This window comes from Linepithema humile, chromosome 3 (assembly GCF_040581485.1).
Source record: "Linepithema humile isolate Giens D197 chromosome 3, Lhum_UNIL_v1.0, whole genome shotgun sequence".
Classification (NCBI taxonomy): Eukaryota; Metazoa; Arthropoda; class Insecta; order Hymenoptera; family Formicidae; genus Linepithema; species Linepithema humile.
The window spans coordinates 3,746,398-3,772,009 of NC_090130.1; the positions used below are offsets into that span (position 1 = coordinate 3,746,398).

The 25,612-nt window shown below is 38.8% G+C and overlaps 1 protein-coding gene across 12 annotated transcripts; it reads right to left on the reverse strand.

Annotated features, from left to right (window-relative positions):
- Positions 1–25,612, reverse strand: Mctp (multiple C2 domain and transmembrane region protein). 12 transcript variants are annotated; one of them, XM_012374336.2, is made up of 14 exons: positions 25,502–25,612; positions 20,602–20,846; positions 17,633–18,043; positions 15,220–15,480; positions 14,780–14,922; positions 14,339–14,530; positions 9,915–10,063; positions 9,029–9,434; positions 8,619–8,761; positions 8,114–8,473; positions 7,704–7,833; positions 6,580–6,708; positions 5,706–6,031; positions 1–5,293 (listed from the first exon to the last, which is right to left on the reverse strand). In XM_012374336.2, exons 2-14 carry the CDS (start codon positions 20,657–20,659, stop codon positions 5,185–5,187), a joined length of 2,817 nt encoding a protein of 938 aa, XP_012229759.1. In that variant the 5' UTR covers positions 20,660–20,846; positions 25,502–25,612; the 3' UTR covers positions 1–5,184. The 12 variants fall into 12 exon arrangements, with proteins under 12 accessions (XP_012229759.1, XP_012229757.1, XP_067208329.1 ...); XM_012374334.2 differs by having other exon boundaries at positions 6,580–6,753; XM_067352228.1 differs by having other exon boundaries at positions 6,580–6,753; positions 25,006–25,607.

Below are 25,612 nucleotides of genomic sequence, written 5' to 3' on the forward strand. Positions count from 1 at the left end.
TGGATATTAAAAGCACCGTTTATTCCTCAATTTTATTCCCTTTCATATTATGAATATAATAACGATTCTTATCACGCTTTGTCGTAAGTACATCTTATCGTCGGAACATCGAGAACGTTGGTCGAGGGCACTGGAGCGAGCTCGATCGACGATGTCGCGTTTTTTTTTCGCGTTCTGAGCTAAATACCGTTTACGACGCAGTATCGCTCGTCGATCGAGATCCTCCGGAAAACTCACATGCGACGTTTTCACCTCGATACGTAACTCCCCTCGCTCTCGTCGAATCGACATTCGACCGGTCAAATCACATTTGCGTTCTTTATCTAAATTTCTTAAGTTTTCTCTCTCTCTCTCTCTCTCTCTCTCTCTCGCTCGCTTTCTTATATCAATTAGGAAGTGTGGACAAATGTGTGTGCGGAGCGTTTCGACTGATCGAAGCGATCTGCATCTGCATCGGCCGGTGTGAATGAGAAAAGCGCGGCCCTCGTAAATGTGTTCGCGACACTCGTATCCTTTTCTTTTTCCCCTTAACGACTAAACACTCGAATGAAGACTTAAATACCACACGAAGAAACTGGAGCATGCAAATTCGAAGGTGCGCGTGTGTGCGTTCGTGTATAAGTGTGTGTAGAGACGTATCCGCTGCAAGTTGATTGTACGATCGGTAATAACGGTGCGTTTCCGACGCACATCCGTCTTCCTCTTTTTGTCGGCGAAAGAGATCACGTTTTGTTTTCCAGAAAAAGATCAAATCGAAGAGTTTGCTTTCTCCAAAGCGTCTTAAATCCGTATTTTCCGAATCCAGGGAGATTATTCGTCGCGAAATTATGGAGATTGTTACCCCTTAGAATATTACAAAAGCTTATAACGTAGCCACATTAAACTCTTTAATATCAAATCCTAATTCTTTTCAAATACGAATGCAAGACAATTTGTCTAACATGAGCTCTTCAATTTTTCAAGCTTAGAATTGACAGGATAAAGATTTATCAATTCAAGTGCAGCTAAATCTTCCTCTCCTCAAATATTTGATATAACTTGAGAATCGATAGACCATCGAGAATTCTAAAAAGCAGTTCAGAGTAGCGATAAGCACGATGTACAGATTACATTTTCTGTTAGACTAAAATTTTGGATCTCCCATTTTTTTTCCAAGAATAGAGTTCTACCACTAATCTAAAAGATATATTGTACGTGTGTATATGTGTACGTGTGTACGTTGCTCTTAAAATTTATATATTCTCGAGAACAGCGAGACGAAATAGGAAGAATAGAATCGTGTGTCTCGAAAGGGGGAATAGAATTTTTTCATGGAAGTACAAAACTGGAAGAGTAGAAAAGGACTAGAAGTAGTTTAAAAAACGAGTTTAAAACCTGTCGTGAAATGTCGATCGTGATATTCGTTAATACTGACGTTCGGTTCTAGGTAGCAGGTACTGTTTTTTGATAATCATCGATGGGTCTCCTAATTCTGGCACAGCTGTTAGTAAACGCAACGTTGATAGAATTTGACTTGACAGCATGCCGTGAGAGAGACGGAAAATAAATAACAAAATGTTCAATATTGAAACCTAAGCGGATCGGGAAGCCCCAGAAACACAAATGCGAGCTTTCAGGTATCGTGGGTGTCTGCGATTCGATAAGTAAGTTCGTTGACTAGATGACGTAAAGCTTTGTTACACTGCGCGTGTAATGTGATGCGTTTTAGCTCGCCTCTTAGGCCTTTCGAAAGAAATAATGCGCTGTGGGTACAAGTGTTTCTAACCACTGAATGTCTTTTTGCAACACAGATTATTTTGGCCGAGTTGGAGATTTTTCCTTAGTACAATCTTTTGTAACCAAGTTTTTAAATTAACATTGTATCAGAAGAGATTATATAAAATAAAATCAACTAATTAATGCTTGATTTACCAGAAGCTTTTTTTAATTGTTAATTGCCCAAAAAATGATGAATGACTCCACATTTTCATTGATAGGAAGAATCGATTCCAAATTGGCCAAAAGAATCTGTGAAAATAATTTGAAAAAGACACCTGATGATTGTGTGATATATTGTATATCGTGTAATTTACGTGTATACGTGTACATGTCTGTGGACAAACGCGCCCCGTGTAGTGCTCCATAACGAGACTCTCAAATGTTGTGCCGAAAGGATCATCGAGGCGCTTATATTGCATAAGAATGAGTAAATCGAAGATAAAAGACTGGAAAAAGACGTATGGCGTGTAACGACTATAGTATATAATTAGAAAAGCGAAAAATGGATCAGCGATATACTACCCTCTATCACACTTTCTTTCTCTCTCTCTCTCTCTCTTTCTTTCTCGCGGACCGGTCACAAACCGGTAAAATGACGGCTAGGAATAAATATTTATACGCACTATCCGCCTTCTCGAGCGAGTGTATTTCCACAACGAGCTTGCGACAATCGCGCTGTTAAAATAAGTAATCGAATCTTGCGTGAATAAAATACAGATAAAAATATATTGAACTCGCGGGAATAATAACAAGTGACGATTAATTGACTCATGGAGGAGCTTATTTTCTGAAACCTCGATCCATCACTTTGAAAAATTTTCGTGGAATGTCTTCAACATATTTGTAACACAGCCGGTAACACGTTTCTCATTTTCATAATAAGTTCGAAAATAAGCTCTTTATTTACCGAGCGAAATCAGCGCTAAAAATAGCTGGCGTTTCATGGCGTGCTTTAAAGCATCAGACATGTTCAGTGATTTCTGTACAACTTCGTAGACTTTTCACATCGCATGTCTGAGCAATATAAAGTTTAACATACGAAAGAATACGCGCCGGACAGCAAATGTCACGACGGTGATTGCGCAACCGCGTAAAAAGCCGTAGCAAAGTCGCCACTAACACCAACGGTACATCGAACTTGTTCCCCGCGTGATAAGAAAATTGTCGCACGTAGAATTGCGTATCGGAGGTCAAACGCGAAATGTCGTTGTGAAAATACACGCGTCGCGATCTGGACGATTTTCAGCTAAAAAGGCAACCAGCTTTTCTCGCAGCAACAATTTTCCCCAGCGACAAAGAAACGCCGATATAAAATAATCTAGCGTTCTTTTCTCTCTCTCTCTCTCTCTCTCTCTCTCTCTCTCTCTCTCTCTCTCGCTCGCTCTTTCTCTCATTTAATCAACACGTAACATGTGCGTTGGAACGAAGACTTAAATAACGTCAGACGCTTTAAAAGGGAACCATCGCGCGCAACATAGGTAAGCGTGTGTATACGATTTTGCATAACCGCATGCGCGAATATATTGAGTTAATGCGGAAGTTTCGCCGTTATCTTCATTACTATTAATTCAAAAAAACAACTGCTCCCGCGTCTCCGTAAAATCCATGAAAAATATTCGCACGACTATCGTTAAATAAGTTTGCTATTCGTAAGAAAGTGCACGGCGGAACGTCCAAATTAACCGAAAACCAATTGCAATATCCTTCCGCGAGACTCAGTCACGCATAATTTTCCGCGGAAATTTCTAAGACTCGATTGCGTCCTGGAAAATATTTATTCGCTCTCTTACACCTCTCTATCTCTCGTAACGATTTCTAACTGGCTAACTAACAACACCAATGGACGAAACGATCGACGATCCCCTATGGGAAATGTCATCGCATTTTGTTTAAATATCTATCTCCATTAATTTGTCAATTTGTTAACTAATGAATCTCTAAGAACACACGTTCCTTGCCCTCCTTGATATGCTCGAAACGCGGCTTTCCCTTTTAATATGGAATACTTTCAAGATTTCCTTGCCTGTGCCCCTTTCTTTCTTCCTCTTCCACTTCGTTTTCTTTTTTTTTTTTTTTTTTTTTTTTGAGAGATCATTTTAAAGGAGTCATCGCGCTCCTCATATTTCAAGTACGATCAAGGAAGAAGCTGCTTTTTTCTCGACTTCGTTGAGTCACTGTCGTTGAATTTAAAGAGAACTACCTTTTTTTTTTTTTTGGTGATGTCATTTCGTTTGTGCTACATAAGAAATATATTACGAATTCTAAATAATATGTAACGTTACACAATTTAATTCTTCGATTAGAAAAAGCTTCTCGCAAAGTAGTTTTGAAACCAAGACTTGAAATAATTTTTTGTGATACTTGTCGAATCGTCTTTCACTTACAATCTTCGAATCTTTTATTTCTACGTTTTTACAGATCTAGATCTTTTAATTAGCACAAATAATATAAACAAAATAATATTGATAGTAGTGGAAAAAAAAAAATTTTACGAAACCACAGAAGAAATCGAAACGTTACACAAACTTCTTCGCTGATCATTGTCCTGCACACATAATCGTCGATAGTATAGAAACTCAGAATCAATCCAATACAGTCCGGATTGAAAGTGTTCACTATCGTGCGTTCACGTTCAACGAGAAAGAAGATGTTTAATATAATTTTACTCTTAATTTATTTCTTCCAATCTATTCAATGCGCGGGAAGAAAACTATTGATGATCGTAGAATATATCTTAAAAAATACTAATAAAATCTTTATTTGGTATCGCCAGTGTCGATTTATTATCGACTACGGAGAAGAAACGAACGCGATCGTATAATGCGTTTTAAAGAATAGCAATAAGCCGATAATTTTATCGTTTGTTTTTATATACAATATGTGTTATATAATATTTTCAACATTTATATGTTACATATTCGTAATTATATAACATTCCTATATTGTGTATAAGTAATGCATGATACATACTGCAACACATACTGCATCTCTTTATACTCGCTTTACATTTAACATGATAAAACGCATCATACGATCGTCAATCGCTATCATACCGCAGTACGCGATACTTCATCTTTTACGATAAAAAAACTTGTTTCGTTCACATAATCAAGTAACAAATGTACAATCCGATTCGGCCTTCCTTCAAGGATTCTCATCATCGATACTTGAGTTCTATATTTCCTCACCTCTTTCGAGGCACACCACCAATGTGTCACCTTCGCTAAACGCCTGACGTAAGATTCGAGGTCATCAGGACCCAGGAGGGGGGAGGTGGGGTACAAAATGAAAGAGTATTCAGTCTGTGTCGATCACATCCATATTTTCCGCTGATCCTTTTCGCTGTCGCAGTTTCCGGCGCAGCAGGACTGTTTTCAGGATGCTGGACGACCGTGAACCCGCGACTTCCGGCCGCGGGTAATTCTGCTACGCCGCTTTGTGCCTCTTTCTCTGCTCTCTCCTCGCCGCGTTCGAGCCGGGGCTACCCGAAGTACCGCCCTTCTCGCAATCCGCCGTCGGCACGGGTTTCAGTTCTCTGCAAAAGGATCACGCGTTGAAGGATCCCCATCGAACACTTCGCGAAAGTACTGAGCGACGACGAGGGATGTCGATTACGTTGCGAAAGCGATACGAAGCGTTTCTCTGATGAAATAATTATTTATGATGACAAATGTCGCTGCGCTACAAAAGGAAATCATACTTTTACTGGACAATTTATTACGTTTGTATCTGTGAAGCTCCCTTTTTAGAATACAAAATCATACAACTTAACTAGACATACTATGTTCAATGTCATAAAATCGAAAGCACAGTTCCAAACCGCATATTATACTTGAGTTTCCCGAAACATTTGCACGGACGTTTTACATCTATAAGCGAAAAAATTCGGTGAGATAATGTTACACGCGCTAGCTTAGACATGACAAACTAATTAATTAATCGCTTACCTATAATTAAGCAGTTCTTCGTCGTCAGGCACTCTGGATATAAGATCTAGGACCTCGTTGTTGGGCACGGAGTGAGGCCTGAAGATCTTTCGAGAGAACTTATTGACTCCCCAGGCGAGGATCAGATACCGGATGGGAATAAAATAGAGCACGACCGCCCCGCCGATCGCCAGAAGCATCGCCAGGTAGCTCAGGTAGGGGATCGTGAAGTTGAAGAGATTCTTCACCCTCTCGCACAGACTGGCTATGTAGCCGATCGAGTTCTGAACTGTTTGCGTCACCTCTTGGATCGCCTGCAAACGCTCCTTCAGACTCTTCTTCTCCTCCTGAAAAATTATTGCGACGTATCAGACGAAACTTCCTTTGTCCGTCGGACGTTGTCTTACATATTTGAAGACCACATTAATATTTCATATCCGCAAAACTGGATGCTTGGACTTGTGCATTAGCTGAGTGGATTTTATGCGGACGGAAAATCTATTTATGCGAACGCGATGCAAAAACATCATTAAATTTACAACAACGGAAGCGCGCTGTTGCAAAGATCTTTATTACAATACCATTGTGATTCGGAACGGAACGAGATGAATAGAATATTTGGCGGTGTTTAATTTTTAAACAAACAGCTTATTATTAACTAGCGCGAGGAAGATCAATCTGCGTTGATTAATTAGTCCAGGAAGGTTATAATTTTGATTAAAACACAGTGCGCGATACGCAAGTGAGAATTTGTTACATTAAATTAATTAAAAAATTCTTTTTTCTTGGAAGCTATTTGACAAAAATAAGAATAAAATAATTTTCTATTTTATTTCGTTTCTTTTTTTCACAAGAAGTCAGTTTCACGATTTTTTAGAAATGCAAAGACACTCACTTTATCCTTGTCATCCTCGTCGTCGTCGTCGTCCCCTGGCGTCGGTGGACAATCGTCAGACCCGATTTCAGAGTGATCTTGAAACTGCGAACTTGCGTAAATCAATGGTGCGCCCGTCACCACAGCGACCTGTCCGCAAATCCAATGATTGAACCCGCTCCTCTCGCCGCTAAGCTGACAGGTAGCAAAGAAATTCGACATGCAGCATCGCCAGTAAAAAAACGAAGCGGACGTAACTTGCACTTATGCAGGAATGGGCCGTTCTTTTAAATATACAGGATACACATAGCTCTGTTTACATTATTCCGTTTACAAGACAAATCGAGGAATAATTTAAATAATAGTTGATCCCAGCATTCTGTTCATGCCAATTTAAATATAATAATTCTAAGTTTCGCTATTAACATTCTAAATTTTATAAATTAATTCAATCTTTAATTTCTAAGATTTTCGTGCAACACAGGAAAACAAATTTGCTTTTTTTACATGTAGATGTATTCATTTGAATTTAAATTAAATGTTTAATATCAAATGCATACAGAATACGAACAGTAGAATTGAGTACCGCGGACATGCGCGATTTATTATTAACAAATTAATAATTAATTCTTTTCATTATAAAAAGCAACTTTGGAAATATTTATATGGGATATCTTACACATACAAAAATTCAAATAAAACTGATTAAATAGCGTGTGAATATTTAGAAAGCGTATGTTCCATTCATTGGATGATGCTAACAATCATCTGTACATACTTATAGTCGATGGGTCTGCGGGAGGTAATAGAGAGAGTGAAGAGAGAGAATAAAGGCTAAAGAATATCAAAAATAGATTTTTAGTTCAATCGCATCAAGCGCTTCAGCATAGCTATTAATGGGAGAAATCCAAAATGTCGTGCTAAGAACGAATCGAATTTTAATCCCTTGCACTGTAGAAAGTACGAAAACTTTAGATTTGGCAGTCCAAAAAATATAACGTGCAAAGAAAATATGTGATATAATTTTAAAGTAAAATCTTAATTAATGGAACAAGAATATCACTTAATTTTACGTACATATAAAAGATAGTTTACGAGACGCAGGATTAAAATTCCGAAAAAGTCAATAACAAAACGTGACGTACCAGGTAATACTTCAGAAGAATCAATAACGCCACACCCGGTATCATATATGGTTCGAAGTAGTAACACCCCAAAATAAAAAAGACTAGAGCAAGAATGCTCCTCATCTTGTTCTCCCATTCCCAGCAACTCCTAATCGCAGGGAAAAAGCGAGAGATAGTGTCGTGATAAGATTAACAGCGGCCAAGATCTATTAATCTACATTAATCTGAGAATTTTTTTTAGACTATAGACATGATATTTTAAAATATTTTTAGTAAGTTATACATTTTTATATCATTGAGCACTTATATTTTACTGTCAAATAAAAAAAATTAAATTTATTCAAATTTGCAAATTTATCTTTACATATCGAAAAAAAAAATGTTGCATCGTTTAATTATATTGAAAAAAAAATTAAAGAGTCACTCACTGTATATATTTTCCTATGTCGATGAATATAACGATGATAGCTTTGAGTCTCATGACGTTTCGTAGAAAGACTTGTCTTTTGAACTTCACTTCCGGCTCCATATACTTCTTCTCTTTCGGATTGAGCGTTCTGACGCATGCTCTGAAGATGTTCCACACGACGGTCAATTCCAAAAGGATTTGGGCACAGTTGCCCTTCGCGCGGCCCCTCAATTTCTTGTCTTTCAACGCGTACCATCGTTTCTCTCCGTTACGAATTTTTAATAACGGTATCGCTACTTTTCCGAGGAACTCTACCTTGTGATCTCGATCTTCGTCGTAGACTGTTACCTCCAGAACGGCGTTGATGTCTTTTACATTGCTGTTGAAAGAATAATAAGATTTATTCTCGATTACGCTTGAACAATGCGAGCTTGATCGCATCCTTTTATACAGAATATTGTGTGGCAAAATTACCTTAAAAATTCCTAACTCAAATTATAAGTTTAATGTAAAATGTAACTTACAAAGTGAAAATTTTCTGCCAATTGGGCGCGAGAGTTTTATATTCCGTCTGCGTTTGTAATCTAGAATTAACGAGCTCTAGAACGCAGAAAGGGTCGCTTTTACCGCCGAGGTCAGCAGCAGCGAGACCTTGCGCACGATATACCTGCAAAGGGATACAAGCTGATTTAGAAACAAACACGAGTAAAATCGGTAAAAATATCGGAAAATAAGAGTTTTCGAATTTATACTTGGAATAACAACAGCTTGGAAGTCTCCGATTGAAAAAGACGCCTTATTTCCTAATTATATTAATTACATTGATTCGCCAATTATACTCAATTATCATCATTGCTACTTGATACTCAACGCTCTAAGAAAATTAACACTCCAGTTAGCACATTAGCGATTAATGCTAATCGCTCCGACTTACCTTCACCGTCAGGTGACCTACGTCGCGCACCCTCTGCAAAGTGTTCCCGATCGAATACCGCTGGATTAATTGAGCACGCTCCATCGGCGTTTCCTCGTGCGCGGCCAGATCGCTGATCGTCTCGCTGGCCGTGGTGCCGCTTATCGTCAGCAGTAAAAAAATACTGCCCGAACCGTCCTCGAGTTCGCGCCATAACCGATGCGTGGTCTCCCGCTCGAGGGTCGCCAGATCGATCAGCGTCCTGCCCATTATATCGTCCTGATGACTCCTGTCCCGGTCCCACACCGTCACCTCCAACTCTTGACCTAGACACGGGTCCTCGTAGAGATGGAGATCAAACTGCTCCAGCCAAACTGGATTCAACGTCTTGTTAACCACTTTCGACTTGTACTTCTCCGTGCCGAGCCTGCAAATTAGGACGCGGGTTTCTCGTTTTTATAGCGGAACTTCTGTGCTGTGTTTTTGACCAACTGCGGCCTAGATCGATAATATTTCTGAAACTTTAATCAATTGAATTTTACCGTAATGTCAAGAGCAGAAGAATTTTCACGCTAATCTACGGTAAAGACGAGATACAGCAAGGTCGAGATATAGTAGCGTTAGTAAACAAATTAATATCAATGATACAATTGTGCAAGCGTACGCTAGCTAGAATAAAATGATGAATTAATGCGAGAAGTGAAAAATAAATTAACGAAACACTCACTTGCCGGAATAAAAAGTTATTTCTACAAAAATAAATAAATCTTCTTAAAACTGTAGTAGAAATATACCTACTTAAAGAACTATAAAAATTTTCAATGCTAAAAAAATTTACATTAATTCGCTAAATAATTAGGACAGTCAAGTTACGTGTTCCATTCACCGTGCTATCAGATTTACGTACCGAAATTTCACGTAGGGATCCGACAGACCATCTATATCCATCGGCAATAAATTTTTTGCCTCCACGAGCACAATCGTCACCACCGAACTCCATATCTGCGATTTCAATCGTCTATTCACGTCCGCCAATCGATTGGTCTTCTGGAAATACTGCAACGTGGAAAAATGGGACGTTAAATAAAATTATCGTAACCCGGGCTAATGAAGAATTTATATGCAATTTATATGTATGATACGTAATGTACGATATTGGAAATCGGAAACAATAAGTACGACTGCGCGCGGGATGCTGCAATTATTCAATACACTCTCTATTGGAAAAAACGTTCGTACGATAGGAAAAAAAAAAAAAACCGAAAAATATTAGTTTTCTATCAAATCGACACTCTGAATCGACACTTTTATCAATATCCTAATACATTTGGCAATCGCCTTTCAAGTGTTTCATTCGGAACAAAATCTATATTAGATCTTTTATAATTATCCGTGATTTTAATTCATAAACAGGAACAATGTATTCTCATCCTGTATGATCATCTACCCTGCAAATATCCTCCATTTTCTCCTTGACGTTGTCTTTCAGCTTGTCCAAAAGATCATGACGTTTGACCTCCTTTACTTCCAAAACGTTAGAGGGATCGATTAGCACGTTGGAGTTTTCCATTCCGTCGTCGGCGCGCGACGTAACGGCATCCTGCTTCTTCGGCTGCGCGATCAAGTTCGCCGGCTCGAATCGATTCGACTTCGAAGAACCAGCCCGATCCCGCAGCCTCCGCAGGTTTTCGATCACCCTGCTCTCGATCTTCGACTCGTCGAGTCCCGCCCCACGATTTTCCATCGCTCCGCTCTCGATCGTCGGCTCCTCGTCCTCTCCCGTCGCCGACGTGTATTTAAAATCGTACGTGGGTTCCTTCGTCGCGACAATGTCCTGCTCGACATCCTGTTGACGATGCGCCAAGGTGTAGCTGGAGGATGATTTGCGATCGGCGATCCACGTGTCGATCGGCTGCAGCCAGGGATGTTTCTCCAAACTCTCCTCCCAGATCCGCTCCACGTGATTCTCCAGCACTTTCTCCACTTTTCGCTCGAGAGAGCTCCTCAAGAAATTCTTCGCCTTCCTCTTTTTAGCTCTGTACTTGTCTTCGGCGGACGACCCTTCAGCCACTTGCGCCTTCCAAACACTCATCATCTCCGGTGCCACCGGATCCACCTTCAATTTTTCACTCTCGACGGCGCTCGGTGAACTTCCTTCCTGTTGAGTTTCGGAAATTGTCCGGGCGAACGGTTCTTCGGTCGCATTCGCGGATTGCTCGATCGCGGACGCTAGTTGGTTCGTCGATTTCTCATTCACGGCAGAGCTCGAATTTTCTTCAGAAATATTGTCGAAGGAGCTGCCGTCCAACGCCGAGTCGATATTCTCGTCGGAATCGCTTTCCATCTCAGCAATGTCTTTCTCGAGTTTTAGTTTTGATACTGTTCGATTGGTTATTGATGTCGCGACAGGACGGTCTCCCCTTCGATCGACACATGGTTTCCGGTGCAATCTTCGAGGAAGCGCTTTAATATCGGATGATTTATCGATAGACGTTCCATCTATCTTATTAGATACAACATCCGTATTAGACACTGTGTGCTGCTCAGACGTGACGTCGGCTTTAAACGCGTCGGCCACGGAATTTTCCCGCGCGGCGTCTGCTTCGGACGCGATAGCGATCTCGGACGTGAGATCAATTTCCGCCTCGACCTCGGGTTTGACATTAAGTTTGCTCGCCAGTTCGAGCGAGAGATCTTTTTCGGCGGCATTGTTCATTTTGAACATTTGCGATCGCGACTTCGATTTTCCTATTTCTTCTATCGATTGTTATTTTTTTTTTTTTTTTTACGTGACGTCAATTTTGTTGAAAGTAAATCGAGCGATTGAAGGAATTCAACGATGCAACATTTTCGAGCAAACGATATGAGCGGTGTTCAAACTTGAAATTTTAAAATCTGCAAATACATCCGGCAAATTGGAAGTGTTATCCTAAATGTGTCAAGAGAGAGAAAGACATCTGCGCAACGTGCTATTTTCGTCGATATTCCGCTTGCAAGCTCCTTAAACCAAGGCCATCGCGAACTCGCTATCATCTTTCGTCTGATCGACTTGCATTCTCCGTTGTTAATGGACTCGCGTCACGAGGAAACCAGATGTTGGAAATACGGTTCTCTGTTCTTCGTCTTTCATTCGCGGACACTGTCATTTAGCTCGTCGCGATACTTAATAAATGCGCAGAAGCATATTTATGCATAAAAAAAAAATAGTTAGTCATAGAGTGAATCGCAAAATATTCCACAGATCGACGAATCACACTTGAATGCGATGACTCGGCGTGAAAAGTGTAGAAAAATACTATAATTTTTATCAATATTTTGTTCAATATTCATCTGAAAAATGCTTGTTATTTCAAACTTCACTTTGCACACATCAACAAGCTCTTGAAATAAAATTAACGACCAGCTCTCGAAATAATAAATACTCTTTTTTTTTTTTATTTCGATGCATTAAAATTCACTTTTTCTTCTTGACGTAATTGACTTTTTATATATTAAAGCTCATTTTTTTTATAGTTAATATATTAACGTTAGCACAACTGGAACGCACAAAAGCGTGAATGTTCGGAGGAAGACGTTTCACTTCTATTCTACTCGCGAAAAGCGAATGTAAATATAAGACGGTCACTTCCTTCCTTATCGCATTGTTCGATATCGGCAATTAGCGCCGGTGAGTCACGGAGCGAAAACACAAGTAGATAGAGCTCGATACACGTACACGTGGCCAATCAGGGAATCTCATCGCGAACTCGTCAAACCTGTTACTAACGCACAATTGTAATTTGTCTCCGATATCACACCGTTGAATCGGCGCTACACTGATAAGCGGCTGTGCACTTATCGCGCTCGCAAGCGAGCTGGCAGACGTGACGCGAAATGTACGACTGACCAACTAGGCTTCTTTTCCCTCTCCATTCAGAACAGGAAACCAACGTGCGCCCGATCAACATTGAGACATTGTGTATACACAGTACTGTAATCGCGCAGCGCGATGTAGGTGCTCGCAATTTGTAAGAGAAAGAGAGACAGAAAGAGATATGATGAAACACGGAGATTGCGTAATTTTCGCATCACGCAATGTGAAATTTTTACGCGGAAGCACAAAAGTAATTCATCTAATTGCAAAAAGCAGTCCATATGTTTTTTAAAATGTTTAAACAATTTTTAATATTGATATTAAAATTAAACAAGTTCGTAAAAAAAAAAAAAATATATATAGAGAAATTTGATAATAAAATCAAACGCTTTTTTACACTCGAACAATCGTTACGGTATCGTATATGAAAAAAAATTGCTTCGAATTATAGTGTCGGATTATGATCGGCTGCTATGTCCGCTGTGAAACATGAGAGTGTATCACGCGTAACGCATGGATCAATCGACACTTACAAATCGACTTCGTACGTATACAAAGTCTTTCGCGCTTAGCAAACCATATTTCACTGGTAAATTCTTCAATTTTCCCGGAGACAGTATTTTCTTAATAAAAGTGTCAAAACAGAGTCATCATTCAACGCAAGTTGTCGCAATTCTTATTTACTTCTATATCTCGCCTTTTTACTTGATTAATGTTTCAAGAAGAAAAAAGTTTAATAATATAATAAAATTAGCCTTTAATAAGAAAAGTTGAATGTTGAAACAAATGTAGACGAAATTTCTCCCGACACGCGAATAATAGTTCTAAGGATAAACAAATTATAAATTAAAGGGTGGGTCCAGGTGGTGGCTTGTACAGCTGCAAAGCCCAGGGTGGCCGAAGCGTAAACATCTGAAGTATGCATCGCATTGCACCCGTAAGACCCAGGGATCTTACGCAAACCGGTATCAATTCGTAAATTGGATTTAACGCGCGACGCATAACGTAATACCCAAGTTCCCACTTAATTATTTCTCGCAGCGTGGCGAGATGGCGTTTAATAATAGTTAACACGTAAGTGGAGCTCCCGTGATAAGAGCCACCACCAATACGGGCCAGGCCTTGCACTCCACTTTCAACGACAAGCAACGGCAAGTCGATACCGTAATACGGACGCGGGCGCGTTACTTCCCTCACAACCCAGTTTCCCGATTCTTCATACACACGCTATAAATATACGCATCGCGCATCTATTCTTCTGCTAAGACCGAGAACGATCGACGCCGCGATCGCACTTACTGTCAGTTTATCACCCCTGCTTAACTCTTTATAGAGCTACGGTTGATATCAATATCAGCATGTTATTTTCGAAGATTTATCGGCATTGTGTATATATGGTCAGCTGGTCAATCGTCGCATTATAAAGAAGTTCAAACGAAACTGGAGAAGAATAAATTCGGATTGGAGACGAAAAATACCTGCTCTTTTTCCTGTTGATTCCTCGGCCAAAGCGTAGCCGTCAGATAAATTTCGCCTAAATGTTGCTTCGGTCGGGCCGGATCTTTAAGTTCCAATATTATATCTTGAGAATGCCCAAGGTCGAGTTGCGTAAGGTCCAACTGAGCAGCTCCCATAAAATCATCCTGCAGGCCCCAATCGTAATCGAAAACCTATTAATATGCAAAAGATATTTTGATGATTGTTAGTATAATTTTTTTACAAATTCTACAATATTTTCTGCTTGATAAAATTAGAGTAAGCTATTTTAACATCTTTACACTTGTTAAATAAATACAGAGCAATATTGTTATAAAAATTTCTGCATCTATACAGACTTATTGTTGTTATATCGAACTTTTAGCATCGTATAATGTATCTCTACATTCGAAATTTTGATATAATCAAAAAATTGAAGATACCTTGATAGTAAGTTGCTGAAAAGGATCTTCTATAGGTAAGGTCACGCTTTCATCCCAAACCGGATTTAGATCACGATGAACGGTTCGCGATTTATGCAATAACCGTCCTGAACATTTCACCTTTACGTAAGGATCGCTGGCGCCTAAGAAGACAAAGCACCACACGGACCGTAAAATTTTATGTTATGCGTTGATAAATATAAGATTATTTTATTTTTATAAATGAAGGTCTCGGCGTTTTCATTTCATTTATCAGCAGAAAAGCCGACATGTTCAAATAAACTTCAAACAAGGCATTAAACCACAATTTTTCATGACGTGTAACACGCATCGGTGCTACCCTTTTTCGCATTGTCTTATTGAGTAACATAAATTCTGTACTCCGCACGGATATCTTTTCTTCTAATAAAAATATGAAAATAGTTAAAATTCCGTCTCACCGCATCTGTCCATCGCGACGAGATTCGCGCCTCTTCTTATATGCAAACGAAGCTGAAAGAAGGCATGCTGCCTCAACGCCAGTTCTCTCTTTCGCGTCGTTTCGTCGTGTAGAAACTCGCCGCCATCCTGACTGACGGATCCCTCGCTCGGATGTCCATCCTTCTGAAAGCTTACAGATCCCTTGGGGAATCCCTCGCCGCATCTTCCGGCGTTGTCCTCTTGCACGTTTTTCTCTCGGCCGCCGCGTGCCAACGGAGATTCTGCGCATTCAGATGTGCTCAAACACCTTATTTTATCATTTCTGGCATTCGCTGTGGATCACAATATTCACGATTTTTGCCATAAACGCGATTATCCCTAATTAAGAATGTCCGACAATAAACTTGTCTGTCAAATTAAAATTGATTTATAAATTTGTAAATATTATAAATATTTTTAACATAAAAGTTTATCGTAAAGTAACTTTACAAATTTTTCAGGAATTCAAATAAGAGGTGTTTTTCTTTATCATTGTTACATCTCATACTGTTCAATTAATTATGTTGATTTCAATCTCGAAGCACTGGCGCGAAGTATCAAGACGATGGTCTAAATATTTTCATAAGAAACTTCGTGGAAATAAGAAAGCAACTAGGTGAACGAAGCACAATTACGTATTCATTGGAAATACAATTTTGAAGAACCACGTGCTGATACTTGCATTACAAAATAAGCGCATGGGAAATCTTTCAGTTTAATCTGTCTAATTACAGCGGAGCACGCCAGCAGGCGTGCACTCGTGCTGGAGTATTTTGGATCAATTGCTATAATGAGGTCTAAACGTGCCGTGCATATCGACTTTCGGGCATTACGTTGCACAAATTGCACATACGATCTTCCTATCCCGCATGCTCTCCAGATAAATCCATCCCATCGACACACAATAGTTGCTTAATGGAAGCCAGCGCTGAGCGTTGCTCGCATAAATAATTATTCACGCGTGAAATTGTAAAATTATTGTCGATTAAATTGAATTATTATACTTGTTTTCTTGTAGTTTTGTCAGCAAATAGCTGTTATTTTATCCGATACATATTTATCGTCTTTGACGATAATTAATCTTATTTGTCGAAGCATGCGCATTTGAATACATTTGTATTCTAATGTCCCGCTTAGAATGTTAACTTTTGCAAAAAGAATTAATTAGCGTCGAGTGGCAGTTCATAAATTTAATTAATTTACTTGAAAATACAGACACTTGCTATTGTTCAAATAAATAAAGTATTCGTTCTTCGATACTATAAATTGCATCTATTTGACCCAGACACCAATTCGAAAGGTTATTCCTTTTAGCTCTTTAATAATCGTCTGCATTAAATCAGTGTTTTTCAACTTTTGCCATTCCAAGCAACTTTGAATAAAAAAGTTGCATAAAAGGCTTCTGATAAACCATTTTATGAAGAAATCAATCATTATTTGTGCATTATTTCAGATACAAATATTTGATAAGAAAGATTTAGCTTCTTTCGAAACATGTAAAGCGCTCGAAATCTCACGAAGCACTAATGTTTCGTCAAACACAGGTTGAAAAGCACTGCTGCAAATAATGCGAAGGCGCTACTTAGTGCTTCATTGCGTCGTCTGAGCGAGTGACAGCACTGATCCAATTCTGTGTATCTCCAATGCTGCAGATTGGACGTGTCATAATACTACGCCTATACAATTGCAATGTCACGATGATCACGAACTTTTCCGCTACACATATGTGCAGATTGTGTGAAGTAAATCTCGGAAATTTTCCGTCGTCAACACAATTTTACTTCACATTTTAAACGTTAAAAAACAACGTTTAAATACATATTTTCATATTCTGAATCGCTCCTTCCACTTAATAAGCAGCAGATTTTCTTAATGTTGCAATTTTTTTTAATCAGTTTAATCTTTGCATTAATTTCGAGCTATCGTTTCATAAGTTTTTATCTTCTCGATTTAGTTGAATGATATGGAAATAAGATATATCGGTTTGAAGTTTACGTTCTATTTAAAAGTCAAATCTCACACATACACACTATGCACCGATCGTTGAAACGTGTGGTGTGTAGATATCGGATATAGCAGAAACTTTGCAACCAGGTCATCAGCGCACATGCAGATTTTACTGCTCTTTAACCGTTTGCTCCTTTTCCACACATCATGTGTTTTATTATAATAGTTACGATATATTTCCGTAATATAGTATATAAAAGAAAGGGCTCTAAATTAAACGAAATTGATGTAATTATATATATATATAAAGAATTATATAATTTAGAGCGTAGAAAAAAGAAACAAACGATAAAAACACACCGAATCTGTTTTGAATACGGAATCTGTTTGTCCAAATTTGGCACTGACAAATAAATCAATCGAAAGAAAATAGTTCATATAGTTTACCTGGATGATTAAGGCAGTGCCTGGCCGGGCTCTGCGTGGCCGAGGAACTTCTGCTATGCTCGGAGGAGTAATCGGCGGTATAATCCGACTCGACGCCGGGATTCTTGAACTGGCCCGCGTCCTGCGACTGTACGCTGCCGGCATCCTTGGACTTTTTCCGCTCCTTGCTCCTGCTCCGCGCCCAGCGACTCTTCAGAGTCGCGAAGAAGGTGTGAGTGCGCTGCGCGACCGACACCGTGCCGTGCCGATGATGCCGATGATGATGGACAACGCCGGAGTCGCCCGATCCATCGCCTCGCCTCGACGGCGAGCTGTTCGCGATATCGCTATCCCGGAGCTCCGTGGCGCTTTTCGAGAGCTGACGGCTCCCGTTCAAGTTCAGTCTGGATCTCTCTTGGGCGCTTGCGTTACCTGCAAATCGAAACACGAGTCTCGATTGAGATAGTTCCGGTGTTGTCGCGCGAAGAAAAAAAATTGTGGCACACTTCGTCAGTTTTCTCAACGTTGCCGAATTTATTCAAAATTTTATTTAATTTTATTTATTTCATATTTATTTATTCAAAATAGTTTTACTCGATTTTGTTTGTAAAGTTTTATAAAATATAAATAAATAAGTTTGAAAACACGGCTAATCAAAACAATAGTAAACTAATTGTATAAGCACACCTTAGCTACTTAGTAATTTGATTCAACGCGCACGCAACAGACACGCCTCGTTTCAATAAACTCTAATGGGACATACAAGTATACTTGCACAACTCTGTAAACGTTGAAAACGTTTGCATTTTTCCGATTTACCGCAGTTATTTGATTGCCTGTGTTTAATTAAAAAAAAAAAATGCTTTCAAAGCACTCAGCGCGTAGAAAATGAAGATTGTCTGTTATAATGCTACAACAAAATTTTCTTTATGCACCTCTCACACGTTTCTTGCACTTCGCAATAGTCTGCATACTTTGACAGAAATTTTCAAAGCCAAGTCTCGCTAAATATTTTGAGATAACAATAAAGCGAATGATAGTTTTGTTGCCAGCCAAACGCCAGACGCCAACAATGCACGTAACATTTTTGGCAGCAAAAGCTGCGATTTTGTGATTTTCTGTCGAATGTACAGGTGTCGAATATGATCCGAAAATATTCGTTGCCGATAGCGATACGCGCTACACATCCAATAGGTTGAATTTTACATCAGGCTTTTACCCGATGAACTCAATGTTGTAATACAATATTGCTTCTTTTCATGCTATTCTAGTAGTTAGATATTTTAAGACATCGACATATATGTCAAGCGTACACGCGACTTAATTCATTAAAACATTTTAAGACGGTATTTAACCTTTCCATGTCTCTTGGCAAAGGCTGTCTACAACACATTTCGGTATTCTCATATTGAGATAAATAATGAGGCAGAAGCACTTGTTTTTAATATAACCATTTAAATTTTTAAGCCGATGTGCCGCCATAAAAAAGTTATTATAGTATCCAAGTTTATATTTTGAAATTAATTCTCATCTTGCATTTAATTATTTCGCAAAAATATTTTTCAAAAACTAAAAGCTTCGGTTGCATTAAAATATTAATTATTAATTATATATTCGTGTATACTTTTAAAGGCAAGACTATCTACAATGTATATTAATGCGAAAGAAATTTCTCTCGCCAATTCACGGTCTCATAATTCCCAACTGATGTTACCGATAACGCGATATTTCAAGTACGCAATTTCAGCGTGTAGAAAGAAAAGGGAGGAAACGAGAAAATAAAGCCGCTTCTCGACAGATCGGCCACTTATTTCTCACCCTCGGTCGAAAGCACGTAACGGGGTGAACTTGGACTCTGAATGGATACAAGTAAAATACATGTGCTTCTGGAAGAATGACAAGAAAAGTACATTATACCAGGTACTCATATGTCGTGTAAGCATATTGATCCGTCTGTATTATTAAACGTAGCAATATGCGTGTATATGTCTTTAACAGCCTTCGCATGCTTTCCGCTATATTCCAGAAGTGACGATGAGTAATCAATATAAATTTCCGTCTTTTATAATAACTACGTAATTTAATATTTATTCCTCAATGGGTTTCTGTCATGTCAGAAACATTAAATGTTGTAATTATTACATCTCAAGTGACTTGCTCTTGTTATTCGGATTTGAACGGGAAAATTATTGCATCAGTAATTCATTTAATTAATACGTTATAACGTCTTGATATACGGAACATTGCGCAATTCGTGATCTTAATTTAAATGAAAGATTGACAAATGTAGAAACTACATTTTGCTAAAGAAAAAAAAATCGCGTGAACAGTGAGCGTAATCGCACGCACTGATGTCCGGAAATTTACTGGGCAAATGCACTTGACGTTTATTGGATTTTGTCTCCCTCTTTCGCCGGAAGTAATCTTAACACGCTAAAGTATCGCGGAAATCAATCTGGCATTTCAGTCACCTAGCTGGAATATATTGCACTTTACTCGATACGAAGAGACGGACAAGGAATTCGATAGTCGTCGTTTTATCGAACACTAAGTCTCAAATTGTAACGTGCAATTTGATGATCGTACGAGATTTTATATTTCGAATATTGCTAATAAATTCTATCCATGTAGAAACAGAGAAATGCTAAAAGCATTTAATTTTTATCATAAAAACAATTATAAAGATTTCTGATGGCATTATTCTACATAAAACGCCTTGCTTTTTACTTTCCTCTTAATTACAAACTACACTTTTTATGCCATTAAGTCTAAGAGATTCCATAAATATGGTAAAAATTTTCAAAAATATAATTTTTACGTAAGAGTGCAATTTTATATGATAAACACAAAACAATGACACATTATCCTTGCTAATTAGTTTCGTCACAAAGAAAGTTCGTCTGGGTCTCAGATTATAAGATAATTCTAGGTAATTCCAGGCAAGAATATGCACTGATTTATGGTCGGGATAACGTTGGAACATCACTCACCCGCAAGTGTTGACTCACTGTCCTCCGCTCCAGCGAGTAACTCCACACTCTTGCTCATCTTATCCTCCGAAAACACGAATTAATTCTCGAGACCGTTGCTTGCGAAGCTTTAGTCTCTTCTTGAAGTGCACCAGTCCGCCGCATTCCGATAGCATGGTTCCGCCGATGGATTAATGAGCCCCAACAGCATCGACCGACCGGCACATATTCCGACTGCGCGATGCCCACGTGGTCCTCGGCGACTTCTGCAGCATCATAATCAGCGTGTTCTTTTCCTTACTTCGCAAATTGATCGGGCTCGATGGCCCTATAGCGTGCGTTTTAGTGCAAAATTAATGTTGATCTCCGACAATTGCGCTCTCCGCTCTCCATTGTTTACGCGCCGGGCGCTAAAGAGCTTTCTAGCGTTAACTGCTGTATTGTTGTAGGACGTAAGGAAAGCATATATGGATATTCTGTTTCGAATACGAAGTGGATGACCTAGATTGAACGAGTTATTTCGAGCGATAAATGCTAGACAAAATATAAGATGAGTATAAATATTAGAAGATTAATAGTCGCGTTTTTTTAAGCTACATGGTAACGATCTTAAAATAACAGTTAAATAATGATCACAAATTTATCGTACATACAACATCATAAATTCTGTGAATTCTTTGTATTAAAAACAAAAGATATTTTATTTAATAACATAAATTAGTAAAAAATATAATGCCAAAAATAATCAATTTTGTTATTTATTCCAGCGGTCTCTAATTTCGCAACGCAACGGCTCGTTCGTTATCCCTCGGCATCTCGGTTTGAAATTGTTATTCATAAACAAATACCTCTTGTTTATTAACCAAATACCACCGTCTGTTGCATATAGACAATGAAACTACTGCTGTTTGCCTTTGGCTTGCAATTGTATTTTGCGATTATAATTAAACTCGATACATGACAATTACGTCTGGCAGGAATTTTCGCTCTGTCTGACGATATGTCCATCGATTATAAAATCCAATTAGCGCGTAATTTCGGGGAAACCCAGCTTTAGAAAGGATAATAATGCGATTGGGGATATTGTGACAGATTCCTCGTACGATAGAGAATATTGTACGAGAGATCAGAGGCTTTATGTACCAGTAATGCCATAACTTAGTCTGTCAGTTTTAATAACAGATTTCAGTTTCAATAACAGATCTAATAAAGTCGCGATCTCTTTCGTAAATTTCTTGCAATTAAACCACAAATAAAATAATAAAATTAAGTTTTTCTCAAAATAAAATCCTTTTAATTAAATCAAAAATCTAGATCTGAAAGCCAAGTCAAGATTGTGAAATCTTCAAATGTCTGTTTCACGTTAATATATAATTTTGAGACATAGACGCGACGTGAATGTCTTAAATAAGAAATACTTTTTCCCCATTTTCTCAGCAATAATTTTAGAGATTTTCCGCTGAGATTTTCTCCAGGGATTTTCCTCCGCGATTTTACAGAATAAAGCCATAAAATGTCAGAGGGTTGAAACGCATAAATCGATATACGATATCTTCGATGAGAAATACGGCACATTGTCGAATTGGCATAATCGCATTGATCGTCGGTACGCATCGCTAATTACGCTTTTCCACGCACAATTGCATGTTACCGATACGTTCACGTAGCACGCAGAATTCCTTAATTTCATAGTAGAAAATAAGAGCGGGCGGTAATTATTTCTGCAATTATGTCACGTAAAGAAGAAGGCGGTTTAATGTAGATTCAAAATAAGAAAAATCAATTTTTTTCATGAAATTCGCAGGAAGAAAAGCATATTTAATTTACAATGAAAAACATTGTCGCGAGATTTAATGTTGAAACATGCAATCTTGCTTCTATTCATTGCTTTCAATTCAGTGTTAAATTTGAAGAGACAAAAGTTTGTCGCGTAGCGTTTTTTTTTTTCAATATCAGTTTCTATAGCTTTTTCAGACCCGATAGAATTGAAAACTCGGACAAATCAAACTCGACACCCGCTGAGTAAATTGGTTACTTAACAGAGAACACATGTTTCATTACGCTTCCTTCAGATTTGACTTTTGTTTGTTTGAGTTAGCCTGTTCAACTATGAAGTTACTCTCAAATGAGCTTGAGAAAAGCTTCATTAATAACTAAGGCGAAAATGAGAAGGCGTCAACTTTATCGATATATATTTCAAGAGTTTTAGAGTCAACAGATCGTTTTAGCAACTTCTATAAATTGCATTTGTGTCATCTGACGGTCGCGTAATTTTAGCTATTCCAAATAACAAAAGTGTATCTTAACTGTAGCCTCGACAAAAAAGATGTACTTATTACAATTTTAAGAAAATCCTCGAAATATCTTCAGCAATCATCAGATTGTCTTACGAACAAAATGTCATAGAATCATGATAGATGCTCTTTTCGCTACCGTGCTTTCATTCATTTGGCGACATTTTTCACGAGAGATTCCGTGATAGTCGGTCGCGTATTCAGTGTACGAGCTCCAATGTTCATTTTTCAAATCCTCACTCGTGTAAATATCGGAATGGATTATTTCGGTGGCGTGGCTACACGCAGGTGACCTTTACGCAGGCGATAAATTGCAGCACCGCTTGCCCGCTATCAGCCGCGGCTTGCCGATATTCGTATCCGTCCGGTGCACAATCTCCTCGTCAGATTCAACTTCCGCGAGAGTGAGCTCACATGACAAGGGGTTTAATAAGTTCCTTTGCGAAGGCCGAGTGCAAGCCAAGACGCGCGAAGAGAACGAATCTTCGCAGCCGGGATCGATAGCGTGTCCGATTGAAAAACTTTCGCAAACATCTACCGTACCGCATCAATACCGCTCACTGTTGATCTTTCAATGTTAACTTTTGCTGTTTGCTAATTACATTGTGGCAATTGGCGATACATAAAAATAATTTGAAATAAAAAAATAAGAGCTACCACTTATTAATTATTAACCCCATTATTAATTATAAATTATTAACACCATTATTAATTATAAATTACAATTTTTCTTCTTTTTTCGAGCGCTAACGCATATTTTAATGCTAAAGCAGAGTTTCTATCAAATATTCTAATGATGATATTAAACATCAAAGGCTGTATCGCGTGCAAAAGAGTATCTCATTTATTTAAACGCGTTTGCATTAATGTTTGATGCGCCTCATCAACGATCCTGCAAAATACTATTAAAACGTCATTTTGCTTTATAAAACTTGACAAAAATTTCACGTAAAATGTCACTGATATTTCGTGTCTGTATTTATGAATAAAAAAGGAGAGGAATTCGTCCGTTTTTGCGAACATATGTTTCGTCTAACCTCTCTACTCTACATTACGATCTCGTCTAAGTTTCAATTTTGTTCGCAGATCGTGCTCAACGTCGTGCCAAGAGAATTAAATATTCACATCTAACGAGGAATGTACTAACGTAAAATGGATCTGAATTTTGCGATGGCTCGCGCGGGACTGTCGTGAGACGCTGTTACTATTTTTATTCAAAACAAAAAGTCTCAGCGATAAAATGAATAATTCACAAATGTGCGCTAAAAGTTGAAGAAAACAATAAATCTAACAGAAATCACAGCAAAACTGTACAACATACGATTTACTAGTAAGTGAATCGAAAAGAACGTGACGCATGCTCGGCACTGTACCTTTAATTTTAATCCTCTTTTGAAAACTCCTACACAAGTCGTCGGCCAAAGTGTGGAAAAGCTCGGTACTATTCATAGAAGGTTCCTCACACACGTGCTTTCATTCACGAATTCTTAGAGCAAACGCGATAAATTGCGATAATTTTTTTAAAATAAAGGAGATTGATCGTTTCCAAGCTACAAGTGTTTGCAATTTCTTTCTGGAAATTTTGCATCAAGAATCTTTTCATAAATCGCTTTTTGACAATTATACGTTTAAAGTAAAAAACAGAGATTATGAAGAGATGATCAATGAAATTTTGCTTTAATAGAATTCTAATCTAAGAATATCGAAAATTACGGGAAAACGCGAACGTTCGAAAACACGACAATTAAAGTCTTGTTAATTTTCTCAAGTTCCGAAACTAAGAGACGAGATTCCATTATCTATCCGCGCTTCTTAATTCAAAGGAGCTTCTTCCTTTCAATCGTTCATAATTCTGAAGCTATGAATATCCCGATATCTTTTTTTAATAAAAGTTTTATGTGAGGTATCACCAATATCTCGCGCCAGTGCTTAAGGGTTGATTTCAGACTGATCAAAGAATCCGTAGACGCGAAGGAAAGCGGGAATACTTAGAAAACACTACGTAGAACGATCGTGGAGCTCGGATATAAAGAAATGTTAACGCGCAACGACAATCCACAGTTAAAGTCACAATTCTCAAGGCGCTCTTATTCACTAAACTGCGAATCGACTATCGCGAAAAATACATGACCTGTATCGTAGAGAGCACGAAAAAAGAGAGATACGAGAAGATCGAGCGGTATTGATAAACAGAGCAAATCAACGATGCGATCAACTCAGCTCTTGTTGTTGACTTTGACACTTCGCGATCCGTCGTGTCACGCTCGCGTCTCGTGTGCCGAGTCACACGCCGAGTGTGCCTGCTCGCAAGGGTGTCTCTCGACGAAACTGGGGAGGGAAAAGGGAACGCGCGAGCATCCGCGAATCCGCGAGAAAACTACGTTCTTCCGCGTTCGAGAAGGAGCGCGTTCAACAGAGAGAGGGAGAGAGAGAGCCGATCGAACGTCGTTTCGGTTTGACGTCTCGGCAATGTCGGCATGTGAATGTCGCGGGACGTCGATGTGTTCGGACGGGTTGCGTTTTCATCTTTCCCTCCCCTCCGCGAAATCGCTTTTTTTCCGCGCACACATTAACATACGCGGCGCGAGCGATGCGATAATCCGCGCGTTACACGATGATCAATTTACCGTGCGGGTCTCCGTGCGCGCGGCACAGCCTCGGGATCGCCGTGGAACGTTCCCCGCAGACGTTCTCCACTTTCGACGCTTCCGTGTCCGAGAGGCCACTGACAGAACTCC